We start from the raw sequence: 22,955 nt of genomic DNA, 5'->3' as shown, positions 1-22,955 counted from the left end.
CTACCCATCTACCCAACACTACCAATATGCTTTTAATACAGACTAGCTGAACTGAGATTGTTGGCTTTAGAGCTCGGTCAGTTCCTTACTGCACCATGTTGATACAAGTACTGAACTAGTAACACAGTAAAGAAAGAGAAAGTGCTGGGAAAACAATAGCCATGAATATGGTGTCATACAAACATCTGTAAAAAGCAACAGAATAAAACCGACAGAAGGATTCTAGTACAGATATTTAGTACACCTTAAGAAATAGAAAAGAACCCATCATTTTATGATGTAAAACCACGTACCCTAGAACCACTGGCAAGATCAGGAATAGCGACAAATTCATATATCCCAAAATCATCCAACGCACTTTCATGTCCTAAAGTCAGAACAAACATGAAAAAAGGTATTGAGATGTAATATGAAACCGGAAAATAATGACTGGCAAAGAAATTTGCCCTAATTTTTAAAACGTCTGAATATTGGTTGTTTGATCTGCTTTAAACCACTGCCCTGCCAAGCTCCTAAGCCGGTGTGGAGAGAGGCAGGGCAGCTGCACAGCCTGTGTGCGCAGTGTTTGGCTATCTCCAACACCTCGGACCAAGCGAGGAGCCTTTTGCTAACCTCAGTAACAGTTTTGGTAGAGCCATTGGGACTCTCTTTGCTGGAAGGCTAAACGTATTTACTTTCATTTCCCATAGAAAAGAGGACCAAATCCATAAACTCAGCATGTCTACAATGTAGTGAGGGAGTACCACCTGAATCTTTTATAATGCTGAGAATAAAAAAAAGGAACATGATAATAACAGGTGCCACAGAGGGCTGGAGCACCTTGCCTATGAAGATAAGCTGAGAGAGTTGGGGTTGGTCAGCCTGGAGAAGAGAAGGCTTCAGGGGGACCTTATAGTAGCCTTCCAGTACCTAAAGGAGGCCTACAGGAAAGCTGGCGAGGGACTCTTTAGTGTACCTACCCTGAGTGTAGTCAAACTGGAAGAGGGTAGATTTAGATTAGATGTTAGGAAGAAGCTCTTTACTCTGAGGGTGGTGAGACACAGGAACAGGTTGCCCAGAGAAGCTGTGGATGCCCCATCCCTGGAAGCGTTCAAGGCCAGGCTGGATGGGGCTTTGAGCAACCTGGTCTAGTGGAAGGTGTCCCTGCCCATGGCAGAGAGGTTGGAACTAGGTGATCCTTAAGGTCCCTTCCAACTCTAACCATTCTGTGACTCTATGATCTCTTATTCTATGATTATTAAACCAGTTGACAAATTGTATCCGGGACTTCAGATACAACTTGTAGTTAGGGTGGAAGTATCTTTCTCTACCCTCCCACTGTGTGAGAGATTTGAGACTCTTGGTTGTCTCTTGGGCCATCACTCAACAGCAAAGGCTGCAGCACTAAAGACAGTGCTAAGATTCTTTCCTCCTATACCACTTGCTGGGGTGAAGGTCCCTCTGTGCTTGAGTAACTTTTTCTTACCTTCCTAAGCTTCATATACTTCCCTATCCTCTCGCATGTAGCAGTTTATGGCCTGCTCTGATGCTTTGGTAGAAAGGCATGGGAAAAAAAGTGCTACCCTTCCAAAGGATAGCCGGTCTCCAGCCTCTCCTGCCCAGGATGATGTGGACGGAAAAGAATCTGTGACAAAAACACACTGGGTCCTGATGACACACAGAAAGGTAGTACAGAATGTGGTAGAGGCTCGAATATATATCACATATTAACATCTCATGATTTAGGTACTGATTGGTGCCATGAACATTTAGAAGTGGAATTATTCCATGGAATATAACCTCTCATTGCTATCCTATAATAACACTAATTTATTTCATATTGGTGAGAACAGCAGAGTACAGATGATTCCAACTGGGATTAACAACCAGAATTCAAGCCAACAGGGCACGTACTGCTGTGAACTCCAGGCATGAGCTAAAACCACGCTGACCTGTTGCCATTTCGGTTTTATTTTAAGTAAGCTACCATGGAGGTGTGCAACCCAAGTTAAAAACACACTTCCCTTCCTTTCCTTCTTTCTTTTTGTGTGTGTGGATGCTATTTTTTCAGGTATGGATTTTGACCTTATGCTCCCGTTTCTTTCATTAGCATTACCTGAAAATGTCTGTGCCCTTCTGTAATCAGCCTCTGGCCTAGAAAACATAAACATGCTTTTCAGGTTGATGTCACAAGTCAAGGAAAGAAAATTAATGAGATAAAATGCAATTCTCTTGATGGAAAGGACTTCAAGACCTAAGAATGATTTATTTAGTACCTGCTCTGCAGCTTCTGTTGTATCACTGAAAAGAACAGAAAAAGAAAAATCATTCTTTTTCCTCTGATGGGCCAAAAGAAGAGCTGGAGCGTGCGTAACTTTTACATACCTTTATGTGGCTGATATCTTCTCCATATGAATAAAAAGGCCATAGCTAGGATCAAAAATAATGAAATTCCTGTTATTACTGCAAGAGATGACAAAGATTTTCCTTTCTGGGCCAGCTTTTCCAGTCCTGTGACAAAGAAGATGAGTACTGTATTTAGTATCTTGTTCTGTACCATGTGCCATCTGAAAAATGCATCTTTTGAAATTCATCTTAACCTAGTAAACCTGCATACAGATACAAAATAGATAGAAAATTTGGGCTCTTGTGAATTGGTAATATTTTTTTTCCCCCACAAATCTCCTGAACTGGAAAAGCAATAATATGCATATCAGAAATGAGTCCAGAACAGATTGCTACCTAGAGCTAAATGAAGGTCTGTAAATGTAATCCACGAATTACAAAATCACAAATAGTAGATGAATATTCAAATTTTAGGCATAGAGACACTGAACTACCAAGAACTTTGGTGACAATTAGGTGAACAGTTTTTGCTAGATGGGAGGGAGTCCTCTTAGCTGTAGGAGCTGTAGAGTAGGAGGGGATAACTAACTATTGTGTTTTTTTCTAAAGATTTTCAGATCACTGTCTGGTTGTTTATCAAATCCCATCGAAAACTAATAAATTATGTTTGTTTGTATTCATGCCTAAATCTACCCTAAATATTTCTTTCCTTTGCTTAGACCTTTTGCTGAGATATGCATTAGCATCAGTTTTCCAGCAGGATTTACTGATATGACACAAACACAATATGTATATAATTACATACACAAAAGCATGTTGAAAACATTTGCACAGGATTTGAAAAGACAGGAATGTGAAAGTTAGGAAATGCCACAATAGTTGCTTGTGCAGCCTTAATTTCCTCATTTTGCTCTGATTCGTCCGGAATTAATGTAATTAAAGGCCATGTTACAATCCATACAGGTAAATTAATGCTGCATATTTGTCACTGTCAGCTTTATTAATACAATTCAAATGTGCATTGCTTAGCTGGATGTGTTTCCAGTACTTCTATGAGCTGCTGTGCATAGAGCTAGCATTGCTTACGTCTACGCACACCTCCATGTAATTCACTGACATTGTGCTGGCTGTGTGTGCAGCCGTTATCACAAAAATTAAATACGTGGATTTCAAACCAGATGCATCCAGAACATGTGGGAAAATAAGTCGCAGCAATTTCACCAATTATTTTTCATACTTTTTCAATGTACTGCTTTCCTCTGAAAAAAACCCAAACCAAACACTAGAGAAACATCTGAGACCTTAAAAATATGCTTTAAAAAGAATCATTTCAATTTTAAACTCAATAAAACTTACCAGGGAGAAGGGATATAGAATAATAGTCATAGTCTTTGTTTAGCATCTTTAATGGTATAAAATTTCTGTTCAGTTCCAACTGGAATTTAGCCTGAGCAGGATCTTGGAGGTTTAGCCTCATGCATGAATTCATACTTCAACCAGTGCTGTGTCACAAAGCGTGGGCTCAATATCTAGATTTAGTGCTATCTAAATATATCTTCAAGAATAGAGTGGCTGTAGGGGAGTGAAACTTTTTTTCTTTTCAAAATACACAGGATGAGGTGTCTTAAAAAGCTTTATTTAGGCAAAATATTTGTAATTAGGAAATGTTTTTAAGTGCAACTAAATATAAAGCTGTGGAGGTTTCCCTTCTTTTGGGGATTTGAAAGGAAATCTTAGCTGATTTTTTTAACACTTATTGATGAAAATTCACATATATATCATATCTTACATGAACTTTCTGGAGAAATGTAATTTTAATTTCCCGTAACATTTTTGTGGATTTTGTGGTTGCATTTTTTATTCTCCTCTAACCACAAAATTCAGTTTTGAAGTGCAGTATTCTTATTGTAAAATTACAACCCATCTTCCTCCCAGCATACTTAAGCATACTTAAACCATGGGTTTGTGATGAATCCTTAAGTCAGCCTGAGCATCGGACATCTGCTCTCCTTGCTTATCTGACTAACAAATGGCTGAGCTCTTTGTTCCACACAAGTGAAATTGCTTTGTTAAATTTTCTAAAAGGCAATCTATTCCATCTTGTTGAACATTAATAGCACACATTCCTTATCTGGAAATACTTGTATTGATCTGTATTAATAAGAGATATCAGACTTCCTCATTATCTTGTTCTTCGCTATGTGCTTCTGGAGATTTTCTGAAAAACTGCTTTGTTGCTGTGTAGCACAATCTGATAGAGGAACTGAGCTTATAATGTATGAGAAATAAAGTTGTGCATAAAGTTTCTGCATTGAAAGCAGAACCTAGCAGTCAATCCATAGATTCATAAATATGACAGTGACATAATTTTTATGAACAGATTGCAATAAAACCTTTCATTGTCACACCTTGTGTTATTATCATACACTGAACTAAGGTTCTTATAATACCTAATCACACTGGAAAAATATTAAAGACCTTCACTGCTGATAGTCTGTGCCTGGTTATTTTAGTCTATGATGTATCCTTGAAACTGTCCCATGGGCTGGTCAGCTGGTGGTCCCAGGGCTCACAACTCCCGAAAGCTGTGGGACAGTGAGCCTTGGACAAAATCTGCCGTTTGGGAGGAAAAGCCCGCCTTGGCATTCAGCAGATTTCTGCATCATTCTGTCCATCCATCTTTATCATTTTTAAAGGCAAAATGTATGAAACAGAGTAAGAGGCATATCATTCTGCCATGTTACTTGGTCATGATGAGGTTTGCCTACCGAGGAAGTTTTTCTGCTCAAGGGATAAAGTTCCAAATGGCCAAATATATTTTAGTTTCAAACTCTCACAAAACTTCAGCATCTTAGTGGGTCTTGTTCCAAGCCGTGTCACACTGTGAGGAAAACCTGGATGCCACTGAATGGCCAAAATCCTCTTTACTACATTGTTAGCAAGACCTCACTTCTGATATATATTCTCTCTCTAAGAATTATTTCCTTTTCCTGGGGTTGACACTCTGCTCAGACGTTACAGTTACAGCAATGAATTAATGCTCTTACCTACGGAAGTAACGACAACTGTGAAGTGAGTTTCATCTCGTTTTCCAGTCATGTTGTTGAAAGCACGGCACATGTAATCTACTGTCTTCTGGGCCACTTTATCAGATACAACTTCCAGATGGGGTCCATATTTGATTATATGAGTGGTATTGTCAGCCCTTTGAATCCACAAATAAGTATTTGGTGGATTTGAATCTGCTGAGCAGTCGAACAGTACAACTTCCCCCATGTCAACTGTAAACACCGCCCCAATATTCAGACCTTTATCTGATTTAACTTTAAGTCCATAAGGTCCATCTGCATTGAAAAAAAAGAAAACACAGTGGAAAAAATAAAATAAAAGTATATAATTAAACTTTAAATAGAAGTATATCTCTGAATTTAGCATTTTTAAGTTAGAATAGCCTTTACAATGGCTGGCATTGGGTTCAAACATTTCAATTAAAAGGCTTTCAGTTCAACTACTTGATCTGTACTAGGTTCATCGCAGACTACACCCACTTAATGATCAAATCACTGTTTAGGGAAAAAGCACAGGTCTATGCATTGTTCAGTGCGATAAAAAGAATGAAAACTGAAAACAGTTGGAAAAGCTATGAAGTAAAGGAGCAGGTCTTCCTATTGTTGAACTATTGTCCAACAGTCATGTGTTCATAATTCAGAGAACTGAGAAGCTAACTATTTTTAGGGTAATCTTCATAGGAAAATGGCACGGAAAACAATATATTTCATAGAATCATAGAATTGTCTAGGTTGGAAGGGACCTTTAAAATCATCAAGTCCAACCATCAACCTAACACTGCCAAAATCACCACTAAACCATGTCCCTAAGCACCACGTCTACCCATAATTTAAATACCTCCAGGGATGACAACTCAACCACTTCCCGGGGCAGCCTGTTCCAATGTTTGATCACCCTTTCTGGGAAGAAAGCTTTCCGAATATCCATCCTAACCTCCCCTGGCATAACTTGAGGCCATTTCCTCTTGTCCTATCACTTGTTACTAGTGAGAAGAGGTCGACTCCCACCTTGCTCCAACCTCCTTTCAGGTAGTTGTAGAAAGCGATAAGGTCTCACCTGAGCCTCCTTTCCTCCAGGCTAAACAACCCCAGTTCCCTCAGCTGCTCCTTATGAGACTTGTGCTCTGGACCCCTCATCAGCTTCCTTGCCCTTCTCTGGACACGCTCCAGCACCTCAATGTCTTTCTTGTAGTGAGGGGCCCAAAACTGAACACAGTATTTAAGGTGGGGCCTCACCAGTGCTGAATACAGCGGAACGACCACTCCCCTAGTCCTGCTCACCACACTGTTCCTGATATAGGCCAGGATGCCATTGGCCTTCTTGGTCACCTGGGCACACTGCTGGCTCATATTCAGCCGTCTGTCAACCAACACCCACAGGTCCTTCTCTGCTGGTCAGCTTTCCAGCCACTCTTCCCCAAACCTGTAGCGCTGCATGGGGTTGTTATGACCCAAGTGCAGGATGCAGCACTTGGCCTTGTTGAACTTCATACCATTTGCCTCGGCACATCAATCCATTTTGTCCAGATCCTTCTGTACAGCCTTCCTTCCCTCAAACAGATCAACACTCCTGCCTAACTTAATGTTGTCTGCAAACTTACTGAGGGTGCACTCGATGCCCTCATCCAGGTCATTGAAAAAGATATTAAAGAGAATATTTCCCATGCTATTTTTAATAGATCATTTCAGATCACGGGCGTTTTATGTCTTTACGTGTTAAAATTTATTTTTACAGGGATCTAAGCATAGAAATGAATGTAGAGAATATAATAATCAAAATGTTACTTACTAAATTACTTTTTCCAGTCATAAGAACTAATCATTTTAATGTTGCTAATTCCCTAAGGGCTTACATGCATAATCAAAAATGCATGGACCTAATCTTGACAGAAGCCAAAAGAAGAAAATACATAGAATGATCAGGAGGCATCTTTTTGGTAGGATCCCTGAAGTTCAGTAAAGCTGCTGACAAGTGCCTCACACAGAATGGCATAGCAAAAAGATAGATAAATCAATATTATGCACATTGTAGACAGAAGACAGTGCAACCAAGTAATATTTCCATCTTCCTCTGGTTGTCTGGAAGCATTAAGATAATGTAGCTGGGTTTGAATGTGAAATTCCCTGCTACATGAAGTGGCACACTGGCATGTTTCAGACTGTTTCTCATCAGGGAATTCAGGCTGATGTTAGACCTTCTAACATGCAGACTTATGTTTATTGTATGTCTTTTTTTATGAGACTGATTTATTCTTCAAGAACACATATGCAAACAGCACGCAGCACAAACCAGGCCATTTTGTCTGTGCCTCTGGGTTTTTTTCTCTATTTGTGAAGGCTTAGACAAGACAATGCAGACTATCACGCCGTGACCTCAGTTTAGTCCATTTTTAACCAAATGTCCGTATTCACAAGGTAAATTTGTCAACCTTTTTATTTTCTCTACTTATTTCATAGCGGTAAACTTTTGGCAGTCTCATTTTAAGGAAGGCCCAACATCATGCATAATATTTACTTGAGAATCATAGAATCACGGAATGGTTTAGGTTGGAAGGCACCTTGAAGATCGAGTTCCAACCCCCCTGCCATGGGCAGGGACACCTCCCACTAGACCGGGTTGCCCAAGGCCACATCCAGCCTGGCCTTGAACACCTCCAGGGATGGGGCCTCAACAACTTCTCTGGGCAGCCTGTGCCAGTGCCTTACCACCCTCAAAGTGAAAAATTTCTTCCTAATATCTAATCTAAATCTCCCTTCTTCCAGTTTGAAGCCATTCCCCCTCGTCCTATCACTACATGCCCTAGTAAAAAGTCCTTCCCCAGCTCTCCTGTACGCCCCCTTTAGGTACTGGAAAGCTGCTATAAGGTCTCCCTGGACCCTTCTCTTCTCCAGGCTGCATGACCCCAACTCTCTCAGCCTCTCCTTATAGGAGAGGTGCTCCAGCCCTCGGATCATCTTTGTGGCCCTCCTCTGGACTCACTCCAACAGGTCCATGTCTTTCCTATGTTGGGAGCTCCAGAGCTGGATGCAGTACTCCAGGTGGGGTCTCACGAGAGTAGAGTAGAGTGGCAGAATCACCTCCCTAATGCAGTGCAACACAGATTCACTTCAGCATGAATTAGCGCTGCTCCCACCTACATGGCAGTGGCCACTCTGAAGAATCAAAGCATTTTTTAAACTCTAGATGCGGGGCTGCTTCTTCACAGGCTCTGCAGTGTCTGAGCCATTTGCTTTACTGTATCCATTACTGACCCTGTAATTAGCATTTCTGGGAACTGCAGACCTGTCACCTCTACTTTGGCTTGGCTGACCTCACTCTGTCTGCATGATTCTGTGGAGGGTCCAGAACACCAGTCCCTCACAGGTGCTTGCCCACTATAGGGGTTTACTTCCCTTTTTTTCAGATGGGAAAGGAGAGGGATGTACTGAACTTCGACTTTTTCATAAATGAAAGGAAAACTCCTCACGCACTATTTATAGGCGGGAATAAACTTTTTTACTTTTCAGAGCAATTCAGTGGTTCCTCCTATCCAATTCTTTCTTAGAAGAATTAGCTTTTACTTTCACTGATAATATAACCTTTGATATATGTAAAACAGAGATTAGCGGTAAGAATAGCTGACTGGCCTCTGTGCCCCCTCACTATAGTGGGAGATTTGCCATGATCTGCAAAGGAATCAGAATTGAGTTCTGCTTTTTTGTCAGTATCATACCAATGCAACGTAGACAGATAACACTAACTACATAGCTACATTTTTGTATGAAAGCTGCAGATCGAAAGAAACCATTATAAAAATACTGCTGCACACTGGTTCGGGAAGTACGTTTGAAAAAATCAAATGAAAGTTTTCTTAAGAAATAGTCAAATTTTGGCAAGGTCTGAAAAGTGGCATTCCTTGAGGAAGTCAATGCAAGCATCGGGTAAACCTTCTGCTTCATCTGGATCAGTCTCTTACCTCTCCTGGACATTGCATACATCCTTGAGATCCCTAAACACTGGGTAGCTGAGGGATACAGACAACTTCAAGCATGATTCTGAAAAGCAGGCAATTAACCGTTTCCTCTCTAGGACTAAATATATTCTTGCTTTGGGAAGTCCCAAGGAAGGAAACCCCACTTAGTCTTTAAAATTCAGCTCCATTGGCACAGTACAGCAGTTTCTGCTGCAGCCTCCATGACAGCGGCTTCTTCCAGTCTTGAAATAATTTGTTTCTGGGTCACACTACTGCAATAGCCATGTTCTGGGGTGTGCTATCATCATAGCTAATGGAGAAGCAGAATAATATTAATGAGAAATGAAGAACAAAACACTTTTGATTCTCAGTAAAAGAACACAGTGACTGTCTTCATGGATCCCTCAGCTCTACTTCTCCTTTCCAGTATCGTTCTCAACAGAAACCTGTCTCTTCTCTCCGAAAAGCCAGTTAACTAAATGACTTGTAAAATAATAAATCATCTGTTCCGAGTAACAATTTACTGCTTTGTGGGAATATTTCCAATTGCTCGTATCACCACGGGACTGTTACAGTTTCCAAGCAGATGGCAGGTATTTACTGTGAGTGACCTTTTTTTTATCACCTCCAGTAACTCCCCCGCAGCAACGACATATGGCACATAGAGATCCTGGGGCCTGTTCTGGATTGTTATTGACAACTGGGAGCTGGGAGACAAACCATCTCTGCAGGCAGAGCAGGGGTTGGACCGAATTATGTGACTTCATATAGCTCAGGAAGTAAGACCCCCCAACTCCCATCACTTACTCAGATACGGACAGTAGCACAAGTATTGCAGTCTTTCAGCATTGCATTGTTTGCTCTTAATGTTTTTTTCAAATTTTAAATTATGCAAAAAGCAAACTCTCCGTTCTGAAGAAATGAAAAGTACATTCGGAAAATGCAATTACTTACAATATTTCCACATGTGGAGAAAGACTGAATCTCAAAGTTTTTGATATATACAGATCTTTTGAGCTGTATATCACAATCACTAAAACAGCAAAAAGTTCCAGAAATGCGGACACTGAAGTAACTTTGAGATTTCCAAGTTTTGCTATAACAATGGGTGAAAAGAGGCTTTCAGTTTAGAACTTGGAAAGATTTTTCAAATTTGCTGGAGAATATATGTAGTTGAGTGAGGGAGAAGGGAGGATGTAGTACCAGAACTGAGACTGAAGGACACATACCTTCTCACTGCGAGTGTCCCAGACACCGTCAGTGTGGGAAGTGCTCTGGAGCCAATCCTGTGTGCTACACATCAGAAATGCGAATGCCATGAACAGAATAGCCCAAAAGGTAGCAAAAGTGGCAGATATTTTTCTAGCCTGACCTGATTTTATTGCATTGTAAGAACAGTGTCAGGTTGTGCTGGATATAGCATCCCCAAGTTTTGTGTAGGTATTCTTTGAAGAGAGGAGTGTATGAGGTCCATTCATAGCTCATGAAAGTGGAAAAAAGCAGTAGATGCAGCACATTCATACACATACAGCTCTCACTCTTAGCACTTTAAGCACTTATGTGAGCTGAGGTTGTGACTGTACAAAAGCAGACATTTAAAAATGTGCTACCTTGAGGAAAGAATATGATGAATTTTTTCTTTTTTTTTCTTATTATGGTAATGATTGATAAGTTAAAAATCCATCAGTGATGGTTATTTTCTTGTAGAGCATTTTATTATGATTCCTCTGTCTAATGTGAATGGAAGCTCAATTCACACTGCCCTGTTTAGGACTCTTTGCAGCAGTGCCTTCATCTTTATGTTTGCATTGCTGACAATTTGATAAGCTGCACCTAAGGGATCAGCTCTCATCTACCAATGCCCTTGTTAGTCTTCACTAATTTAGGCAGTCTTTTTCTCTTCTCCTGGTGCAGTGTAGAGACCCACACACGCATTTTAGATGCAAGACACCCCCTCATCCGATTCTTCCAAGTTATAATTAAAAATAAATAAGTAGCAGAGTGGATAATCAGAGGTGAAAGGAGGCGGAGGAAAATACGACATTGTGAGAGGTGTAGGTTCTGAATATGCCGCTAGTGCGGTAATACCAGGCCCAGGGCATGGGCTGTCTGCCAGCTGCTAGATTACAGAGCCTGGCAAAAGCAAGAGCGAGCAGCAGCCCTTGGCTGGACAGGAATCCAGTCCCAGTCCTTGCACTCTGCCATCCATACTGTGCCATCAGGTGAACTGGTTATACCTGAACAGGGCTGGTAGCAAAGTATATCCTGACCTGTCTGATTTCAGCTCTCATCTGAAAAGGACACTTTGACCCCTGAGGACATGAGGATCAGAGTCTGGCAAGGTCACATACGTAGCATGTGCTACTTGCAAACCCTGGAGGCGCTCGGACTTGACATTACAGGGGGGAAAAGGAACAAAGTAAGAGTGCCCTTTCTAAGATTTAACGTATAATTGTTGAATGTTGACTAAACCAATCTTTTGTTTCCTTCAACTCGTTTCATTCATGAACTCAGTCTATGGTCATGGTTAGTTTCCCTCTGCTATTGTTTCCAGACAAAATATATGGCTAGCGTATGGTCTGTTCTTCTGCAAACGTTGGTCCTTACACAGCTCTTCTTCCTCACTCATGTTTCCCACTTGATGTGGAAAGCAAACCCTCCTTTCACCTCTTGTTTTGCTGAACCAGACTGGGGTCTCTTCTCCATTCCTTTCTGTTCTGTTTCTTTCTAGTTCGAGATCATTGCTCTGGGATGTGCAGGAACTGCACACAGTATTCTACATGCGATCTCATCAGCTGTGTGCCATTAGTATTCCCCTTATTTCCTTGTTGGAAACACTTTGCCAACACACCCTAGAATTACATATGTCTTTCTTATGCCTGAACCACACTTCCAGTTCACAGACGTCTTTCTTATGCCTGAACCACACTTCCATTTCACTTTTGATTTTTTTGATTTTTTGATTTTCTTTTGATAGCTCAATTACCCAGGCTTGTTGCCTCAGTTATTTTCCAACCGATCTCCATCTTATCAGCAATTCATGTTTTTTTATTCTCTACAAGTGCATGCCCACTCATTTTTTACTAGCAAATTTCATACCAGTTCTATTGCTCTGTCAATGTCATTCAGTGCTCTCCGTTTAATGTCACAGGTAAACTTCAGTGACATAGTCCCAGTCTTTATGCTGATGTCATTAATGGAAATATTAAACAGGACTAGACTTGAAATGATCTTGAGGAAACCCACTATTACCATTCCTTCAGCCTGGTACTTCCTGTACTTAGCCTTTGGATACTGTTTGCTGTCTCCATTTTCAACAATGTTTTCATGTGTACCCATCTGATTAATTTTTCCATTTGAGTCACATCTCCTCCAGATCTGAAGATGTCTGTACTGTGGAATTCCTGAAGTTCTGATTTGAATTCTGCAGTTTGGACTCATCTTCATAACTACATAACACCGAGTAACTTTTTATCGTACTGTTGTAAGTTAGGGCTGTTACGAACAAGCTTATTTTGAATGCAAGCTCACATATAATGTTGACTCAACTCTTTTCTGCCTGTTTCCATAGTTAGAGGCCCTCTTTCCAGACATGTCATTTATACAAGGGTAATTATGAATATTTAATATACTCACAATATATGGTTGGTGCAATTATCTCACTTTCCATTGCACTGACAGGGTTAGATACCAGACAGCTGTAGTTCCCAATGTCTTCTTTTACAGCAGGAACAATTAGAACTGTTGCATTGTTTGATGAAAAGGTGTAAGTAGGGCTGGCATGGAGAGGCTTCCCATTTTTCATCCACTGGTAAACTACCCTTGTACCTTTTTCCACAGTACATTTTAATGTAATATTCCCTACATACTCCACTACCCCTGAAGATGGTTCAGTATATACAATTGGCCTTGTGACAGGAACTGTAAAATAAAGAGAGATGAAGAGTTATAAATGTGGCAAGCCACTACATTACAGGCTTCACTGCCAAGATGTTACAAATAGCAGTCTTCATCCTCTCTGGAAAGCACTCAGATTACAAATTTTGTTTATTAAATGGGGTTAAAGGTTGAAAAATGAAGGCCATATTCTCAGCTGGTGACTGTAAGAATTGTTCTAGTACTTAAATAAAACTTGGCTGTTTAGATTACTGGTCATACAGCAAAGTCTGCAGTCAGGTAGAGCATGGCCTCCAGCTCCTGCCTCGTAGGCAGATCCCTGTGGCCACAGAAATGAAAAGAGCGCACAGTGCCACACTGCCCACAGTGTGCCACGTCCTCAGTACGGCTGCCTGCAGCGTTGCTGACACTGGGCACTGCTGAAATACTCTGTCAATCCAGCCGCGAGGATGGCTGCAAGCTGGGACGAGCATGGGAGTTAAATGGTAGCTACAACTTTGTCATGTCGATATGTCATTCATTTAATTATTTCAAGCCCAACAGTCACAGAGCTCCCTCTGTATAATCCGTAACTTACAGTAGCCTCTTGTCATTCTTTTACATCATTCTTTTCTATTTCCCCTTTTTTAAAATATCCTCACTACAAGGAGCACGGTACAAAGAAGGAAACCTTAGGAATTCAGATCTGGGCTTCTTTTACAGACACAAGGTCACCAGCAAAAGTCAATGGCTCCTCTTTGGTAGTTACAGAAGGCAATGGTGAAGTTGCTCAGGGAGAAAGACTATTTGAAAGTTAATGCATGATTGATAGCACAGCAGAGCCTTATGAAGCATTATTTCTTAGGAGTTTGTCTAATTTAATAGTAATTATTGGTTTCTATACTCCTTATTTTTTTTTTACTTATGATCCAGAAATATTAGTCAACATATTAATTTTGTTTCAAGATGAGATATTGTAGGATTCCCTGCAGCAGCAGTAGAAAACAACATAACTTAATTGTTAGTACTTATTCAGGTACAGTTGGATTAAATTATACACTATTGTATCTGTATACTAAGAAGTAGTACTTCAAAACTATTGCAGTTTTTTGGTTTTGGGTTGGTTTTTTTTTTAAATTAAGATACTATATTTTACCAACTTACCATCAACAGCTACTTGAATCTTTTGACTGGCAGCTATTGTCCCATTTCCACGGACATTGACTTTTACAATATAATTGCCCTCATCACTGATATGCAATGGATTGATCATCAAAGATGCATTCGGTGGTATAAGGGTAAACTTGTGCTGATATTCCAAATCTGGAACTACTGTTTGATTTACAGAGCCAAGCAAATATTTTGGATTACTTTGAGGCCTCTCAAAAAGCCAGATTATCTGGATTTCAGAAGCTGTAGCGTTGAAATTGTAGTCAACCGTAAGACGGAGTGGTTGCCCCTCAATACCATGGATGGTATGAGACGGTACTGTCAACTTTAAGGCAGAACAAATACCTGCATAAAAATGAAAGAACAAACAAATAAACAAACCCAAACCACAAATGGAAACACTGGAAAACTCAGATGAGAAATTCCCACAGAGAAAAAGCTCTCAGAGTTAAAGCTTTCACCTCTTTGTGTAAGATTTCAGTAAGATTTCAAGTAAGAAAGGGGCAAACTCTCATGACCTTGGTGATGTTGGATCTAGCTATAAAGCTCCAGCTTTAAAATACATGAAAAGCCAAAGGAAGGATATTTGCGATTTCTGGGCAGAGGGTCTTTTATTGTTGAAAGTCTGCTATAAGGTCAGAGGTTTGCATTTATCTTAAGGTTTAAAAATATTTTTCCTTTAAAATATTTCAAATTCTTAGAGCTTATACTGTCTAACAGTCATGGATTGGAAACTCCATTTTTAAGACTTTTTTTTCTGGGTTTAGCTAGGGAGAAGTTTCTTAGTTACTTTGGCAGTAATACTGAGAAATTGACTGAAAATCTAACAAGCATGAATTTGTCTTATTAAAATCATATATAGTTATTATTTCTGTCTGCACTGTACACATAAGACTAAATTCAAGAAACATTACTAAGCTTGCAAAAGTCTAGTGTTCCAGTTTTAGGGAAGAGAAGAATTAAGGGTGGCTGCTGATGGATATGCATGAAAGCAAAACTTTCAGCCACATTATTAATCCTGTTTTCCAAGGATCCTGCCTCTGTTAGAGGGCAAAAAAGGCCACTCCTGAGTTAATCATCAGCTTTCCCGTGTCTCATTTGAGAGTAATTTTTCATTGTGCCAGATTTAGACAGATTTATGAACATTATTAAAACTTTACTCTTAGGACTCAGTGACTGATTTCCACAGCACTCACAAGTACAGCAATGGTGTGAAGCGTTGACATTCATGAATTGATTTCACACCACCATTATAACTGACGAGACTTTACAGATGAAGAATTTATGCACATAATAGCAAAAATAGCCACTATAATTGATAAGACTTTATAGATGAGGAATTTATGCATAGAAAATTAACAGCAAAAATAGCCACTCATTTTGGATCATCAGTTTGAAATATTAAGGACTGGATTTTTTAAATTACACACAAACAGATTTTAGTATGTTCAAGATGCAACTCCAATTGACTTCAGTTGCAGGTTTGAGTACTCAGCTTTGAGTGCTCACTGTTGCTGAAAAACAAAGTGCAAGTGCTAAGTCAAAACTGTAGGGCAAAAAGCAATCTCTTATTAGTAATGACATGTAAAAAAAAATATTTAAGTCATCTGAATATGCACTGGAAACTGAGAGAGAATTCACTGCCCAGGACAATACACCATGCTTTCACCATGCACCATCTATTCCTTTCCTGATACTGAACATCTTCTTCTTGACTTGCTTCCCAATATCTGTAACAAAAAAAGTAACTCTCCTGCTGATGTACATATACCCTCTACCCTCTACCTGGAAAGGGAGGCAGAGGGAGCTGTATGTGAAAAATATGTGACTGTGCTATTAAAAATTAATATAATGCAGAGATAACTTTGTTTTTTGAATTTCCTACCTTCATAGCATTTGTCTTTATGACAAAAAAAAGTTGTTAAAGGTTCACTTGTGCATAATTTCCTAGGTTATACAGCAGGAAAAGCAAAAATATCAATTCAGTAGCATAATATGGTATCTGTATATGTCTTTTTGGTTAGAACCTTCAAATTTCACTGCACAGCTGTTTGCCAGTTGAGGTAATAGGAAAGAAAATTGTCCCTGGGGATCAGGGTAGGGACACATAAAGGGGGTGGGGGTAACAGACGCAGCATGGCAATATGTAATGCTGGTAATTAATGTTAGAGGTACTCTGGAAGGGCGTGAAAAGCAGCAGAGCAGAGATGCCATAGGAGGGAACTGACTTGTGGGTAGCCAGCAACGTTGTCTGTGCTGCTGAAGGTGCTGCACAGACCCATCTCAGATATACGAACTCTATTTCAGAAAAAAAAAACCCCTATTGCTAAGAAATCTCTGGTCATATTCTGTCCATTCAGGAACTAGCAGGTTTTATAGTCAATACAAAGCCAGCTACAGAATCTACCCCCCAAAAAATCCCATCATTTTGTGGCTGTCTTCACCTTTCATAAAGCTGCACAATACTATATTCAACTAGAGAAGTCAGGTCCCAGCATTTCTGAGGACGTGTCAGGGAAACCAAAGGAAAACATGGCAGAACGCTCTAGGGGTTATGCGTGTAGAGACAGTGAAATCCCTTGACAGAAAGACTGGCAAACCCACCTTCTCAGGGGCTAAAGAAGAAGCGAGCAGAGGGCTTCAGGTTGCATGGACACTGATGTGGAAAGGACAGTTGGGAGTCAGCTGAGATGGGAGAAGAATGGGACAAAAAGGGAGGGAGAGCATAGAAAAATATGGAGAGACTTCAGTGAAGGATGCACAGGAGAGAGATGTTTACATGCTTAACTTTTTCTAGGTCAAAAACCTCAAGCACATCAGATTGAAGCCTCTCTCCCTACACCTTTTTAATAATATTTTTGGCCTAGTGTTCTTGCACTGTTTTCTAATGCTGCACAACTCTTAGGGACTTGCTAGACTGGTTAATGGGAGATTAGTTTTGTTGGTTGTTGTAACATTTCTCAGAGGGGAATTCCCTCCATGCGAACCTTACCATACAAATCAGATTTAAACTGCTGTTTTCCGTTTGAAAAAAAGAGCATAATTCCTCAGTAAAATCCTTCAAAACATATTCGATGTTGGAAATACATTTCACACAACACATCAAATACATATCAATTTTTAAATCTCCTTGAATTAAGTCAAAACCATCTCTCAAACACTGGGAGATCTGTAAATGACCAATTAAAAGATCTGTCCATAACCTTCCTCATTCTTTACGCATGACGATTTTTGGGTTTATCTAGCTGTCAATAAGCGATTGTGCTGTAGGACAAGAAGCCAGTAACAGCTGCAGAGTAATCATAAAATATGTATAAGAAATAATATGTCTCACAGATCTGTTTGTGCAGAAAATGAGCAAAAACCAAGCAGGTCTAGAGAGCACAAGGAAAAGTAGGACCACTGGTATAGAAGGTATCACCATAATAGAGTAAGATAAAGAGAATTATGACTGGAAAACTTAATTTCTTCTCAGTTAAGAAATGTGTTAATAAAAACCGTAAATTGACTTGGATCCACTTGATTCATGGGGAAAAGTGCCTCCATGTAACAGGTTGGACAGACATTTTGATCGGCAGTTAAGTGAAGTCTTTAAGCAAAGACCAGAGTTGGTCTGTTTGGAGTCTGTTTGGGAGTGGCTTTGAGTGAGCACAGGTTTTGCTGCTCTCCTGGGGTGACTTCATGGAGTGCCATCAGCACCTGGAGCTCCTCTGCGGCTGGCAGGGCCAGGGGAACACAGGCGGAGGCTCGGAGAAGCTCTTATTAGACAATGGTGCTCTGTTGAAGGCTGGGGTTTTACAGGAGCAATGCCGGGACACTTCTGGCTTTAACAGAGGTCAAATCTTTTGCAACCTGGAATATTAGACTAACTTCACGAGTTTTGATTTTTAGGTAAAACTGAAGACTGTTCTGACTAATCCTGGAATTAATGCAAATAGTGAAATCAAGCCAATGTGCCAAACTCTTACTTCATTCTCATCGGGCACAAATTCAATGTAATTTAAGCCTATCTCTATAGCTTTCTAAACATAATATACATTTTTCCAAGATGATGGAATTCCAAAAACTAGTTTTTGTATAATAACCACAAGGCAAATGTGTTGTACCAAAATGACCTCCATTTGGGGCTCAGTGATCTGTGCTTTGCTTCCATCTCACTTTGCTATCCTCAGTATTAGCAAGCACAACAGAATCGTTGTTGACACAAAACAACGGCTGCAGCTTTAGTTTAAATAAAAAACTATGACATAACTTTTGGGTTTACGGCATAAACTCAAACCTGCTTAGCGAGGTTTTATCGTCCTCTGAATTTAACATGCACATCTCCTTGTCAAAGTGAGTTTGGATTCTCAACTGCTTTTCACCAGTGTTCATTTAGCTCTTCTGCTCTCAAAAAACCCTGAACTTGGAGTAAAATGTCATTAGATCTCTGGCAAATATGTTCACTTATGAAAAAAAGAGCTATAATGTACCAGGAAATCTGCAATTCCTATACCCTGCACTTATAGCAAGAAGAACTTGGGCATGCTCTTCCTTATTTTGAGCTTTTTGCCCAAGAACAAGTTCCACTAAGCTTTTGTTATTTGACCTTATTCTTGCCTTTAAGGTTATTGTCTTCGGTGGGCTTTGTGTCATGCCCTCAATGCACATGATTCTTGCCATGATATAAGTACAAGCTGCACATTTCCCATACTAGGAAACATGTATCTCTGAGTAAGGGTATACGATGAGACTTCCTGGTGAACAACTGTGTACAATAAAGCACTCTGCTTGCAGACCAGTATCTCTTGCAGGATTTTAATTAAAAATGTCAAACAAATCTGTAATGTAGATAAAGTGAATATTCGCTTTATTTTTTTATCAGTGTTTTCATTTTTAAAGAAGAAATGTGATAAACTTCATTTAAAACCGCAACTTTTACAAAGCCAAAACTCTCAACAAAGTGTTTAGCTTAAAATCAAGGAAACTAAGTGACAGTATATGAAGATAAAAGAAAAATTGTCCTTACACATGAATGAGTATGCACTACATCTGTAATAGTATACAGTCCCTCTGTTGATATTTACAAAAACAATTAAATACAGAAGAAGTGAACTAAAAGACTTTGTAGAAAGAGAAGTTTATCTAACATTTGATCACAGGATATTCCTGTCAAAGTGCATAGAACATCTATTTTTTATCAATCAACTGAATGGATAACAAATGTATACTTACCAAAACTGCACCCAGATACCAAACAAATGCACTATTAATTGGAAGACATTCTTCAGTTGATTGAAAGTTAATTTAGTTTTAATACCAAGTAAATTTAAATATTACATAAATTTTCCCTATTAACTGTAAGGCATCATAATGACCTGAAAAATAATGTATCAGCACTCTCTCAACATAATGCATTTTTAAAGAGATGTGTAACAGCTTCAGTATAAACTTTGGTTCAGAATCGGTCCAGCTTTACTTGTTAACAAGAATGCACAATGTATATATTATTTAATAAAATGTGATAATATCTATGTCATCAATGCCCATGTTTTATTTACAGATTATGTATAGTGCTAATTTTTGTCAGTTGCTAAAACTTTTTAACTCCACTTATAAAACAGTGTGACGCTATCTGATTGAAAGCTTTTAGGCTCCCTTCTTAAAATAAAACATCTGATACTACAACAGAAATATCTTTAAATTTAGAAGTATAAAACCAATTCACATTTCCACAACGACAATCAAATATAATTCATACTGTTTCTTACCTACAAGCAGAAAATATATTTTGCACTGTAAGTCCCAAAAGAAGTTGGCTAAAGGGCTCCATGAAAGCATCCTGTCCCACACAAATGCCACCTTCTTCTCAGAGCTAAGCCAGGGCTTGGACCTGCAGCTGCTGGTTTATTTGCCAGGGAAATCAGCAGTCAGTTAACAGGCCCTATCCTGTCCCCTGCCTTATGTGATTTGAATATGTGTATACAAAGAACAAAGGGAGTGGAGCACCTGTTAGATGAGCACCCATCTTCATTGCCTCTGACTTTATCGTAACCCTTCCCCAGCAGTCACAGCAAATATGACACAGAATGTAATAAATGAGGCGCAGAATACAAAGTACATTCAATTAATAAAAATAAGTGAGCGCACCCAATGTACAGGTTATACAGGTATTAATATCCTTTAGTTAGTTTCATAAAAAATACCATGCTGATAGATGGTTCTGCTTTTTTCAAAGTACTATTCAGAATTTTTTTTTCAGATCTTTTCCAGTGACAGCCTCTCCTTTTCTGTTATAAAAAATATTAAGAGCAAGACTCTTGCTTAAATTTTTTTATAGCATTTTCAAGCCCGTAACTTTTGTGTATTCTTTTCCTTAACATAAGCATAACTTGGTGATGATTTTGTTCCTTTTCTCTAAACAACATGTAACGTGAAGTGTCTGTCAGGCATCTTCTAACACAGTCCTGTGACTAGAGTGGACAGCTTACTACAGTTGATGAGTTAGCTGCCGATTACTGTTTATTCTGTATTAACTTACATCGGTTTAATTAATTTTAATATTAATGTATGATTTGGATTTTGTCCAAGGCTGTCATTCACTGTACAAATCTTATCAGCAGCAAACCAGGCAACCTCCCACAGTTGCACGTGCAGTAACAGTTTGCAACAGCAAATATTTGCATCAATACGGATGGTTTATCCATAGAAAAACACACAAAGTTTTCACTACACTGCACTTATGCCGATGATTATGGATTAACAAATATTAGGCTAGACTGTATCCTGCCTTGTGCAGGAGGGATGGGTAGCAAGGAACTGCCTCCACCTCACTGCAAGGGTCCTGCAAGGTGCTAAGCCCCCACCAGAAGGGATGAACGCTCAATTTTTACATAAGGGAGGTGAAAATGCCCAGATGCTTCCAGAATTCTTACCAGCTTTGTACAATCAAATGTTAAGAAACATGAGGGTTATTCCAAGTTAAAAAAAAAGGGAAGTACAGTTGTCCTGCCAGAAATAATGTCACCACCTGACACGAGCCAGTAGATGAGGAGGGTATTTTGCATATTCCCAAAGTCTTCCTGGGTCCACTGTCCTGCCCCTCCTGGATGCTGCTGTTTATAACCTGCTTAATCCACTTAACTGTAGGCTAGATATATCGAACTGCAACCTTTTACAAAACCTGAGTTAGAAATTATCTAATCTACTTGATTTCAACATGTAATAAAGTATTGGTCACAGGTTCCAATTAGTTTCTAACCGAAATGAATGGGAGCTTTCACACTGGGATAAAGTCTGTGTTGGTGTTTTAAATGCCCTATGCAGGCAAAGAAAATAATAATAAAAAAAAACAACAAACAACCAAACAAAAAAACCCAACCAGATTAGCAAAATTGTATTTTTGAAGTGTGTTCCTGTATTTTCAGCGTTTGGATATGCTCTTGATGTCATTAACATGCTGCATTTTTTTTTTTTTTACATTAATTTACACAAATAAAGTGGGTGATGAAGTACATTATTTTTCCTATAGAATTCTATCTTGTGCTGGTTGTTAAATGACATTTAGATTTAATCAAACCTCACTCATTTCTTTTTAATAAAAGCAACTACATTACAGCAACATAATTTGCAGCAGTAACATTCTGAATACTTTTTTTCTGGAAATTTTAGTTATTTTGTTACTAACAAGTAACTTTGTTATGTGCTAAACTTGTTAGAAGTTTTCCACAGAAATAACTATTGATTATATTCCCAATGGTAGCCAAAAGTAATGAATTCTTGCTAAAGAATGCAAGGAGGGGACCACTGGTCCCAAGTTCCCTTTATCAATGTGTCAGGCTCAGACAGCGAGCAGCACACCTGCTTTTACCTGTCATACCCTGCAACAAGTGTTGAGGTTTAAGCTGCGCTGGCCACTAAACGAACAACAGCTGAGGGGCTAAATGATAATAACGGGATAAGGAAAGGCGTACGGATCCCAATAATTCCAAAAGGAAAGACAACCTTGTCTGCTAAGCTGCAGTGGATGTGTTGGTAGCCTTAGTATTGAATGTCACCTCCAGTTAAGCAAAGATGATAGGATAAATTCTTTTTTTGTATCGATATAAAAGAGATTTTTAAAGTCATCAGCTTTTTATTTTAGTTGAGATTTATTCAACCAGAGTACAGAGCCACACAAGCCTGTTTTGGTGAGGCAAAACGGCATCACCCGTGAACAGGCCCAACAAGCCTTGTGCATAACGCCCAAAATAACCCGAAGCAAACACAAAATGGTCATTCTCCAAGTGTATTGTACAGCTCGCCTGTCTCGTTAGGCAGTGCCTCATTCTGTCTTCTCGGATAACTGCTTTCGAAGTCTAAACAAGCAAACCTCAGCATCCAAATACTCTATAAACACCCTCCAAGCCCCGGAGAAACCCCGCGGCCTGCGGGGGCCGCCAGTGCCAGCCCAGGCGCTCCCGCTACGAACCTCACGCAGAGGCCGAGGCAGAGCACGGGTTTTGGCCACCCGGCTTTAGCAGTGCCTTCCAACAGCCGGCTGCCACGCTACCAGCTCCTTCCACTGCCCCGCAGGGCTGCCGCT

The 22,955-nt window shown here is 39.6% G+C and overlaps 1 protein-coding gene across 1 annotated transcript; it reads right to left on the bottom strand.

Annotated features, from left to right (window-relative positions):
• Positions 1 to 293: 293 nt before the first annotated feature.
• HEPACAM2 (HEPACAM family member 2) lies at positions 294 to 20,236 on the bottom strand (the record flags this gene model as incomplete). Its single annotated transcript, XM_009895373.1, has 8 exons — positions 20,143 to 20,236; positions 14,387 to 14,737; positions 12,983 to 13,267; positions 5,373 to 5,669; positions 2,365 to 2,490; positions 2,256 to 2,280; positions 2,096 to 2,133; positions 294 to 367 (listed from the first exon to the last, which is right to left on the bottom strand). Coding segments are annotated over exons 1-8 (1,266 nt in total), but the record flags the coding sequence as incomplete, so codon positions are not given.
• Positions 20,237 to 22,955: the final 2,719 nt, after the last annotated feature.

The sequence above is a fragment of the Charadrius vociferus genome, unplaced genomic scaffold (assembly GCF_000708025.1).
Source record: "Charadrius vociferus isolate BGI_N301 unplaced genomic scaffold, ASM70802v2 scaffold31, whole genome shotgun sequence".
NCBI classification, from domain to species: Eukaryota; Metazoa; Chordata; class Aves; order Charadriiformes; family Charadriidae; genus Charadrius; species Charadrius vociferus.
Note: the sequence above shows the minus strand (reverse complement) of the source record. Positions and strands in the feature narration are given on the sequence as shown.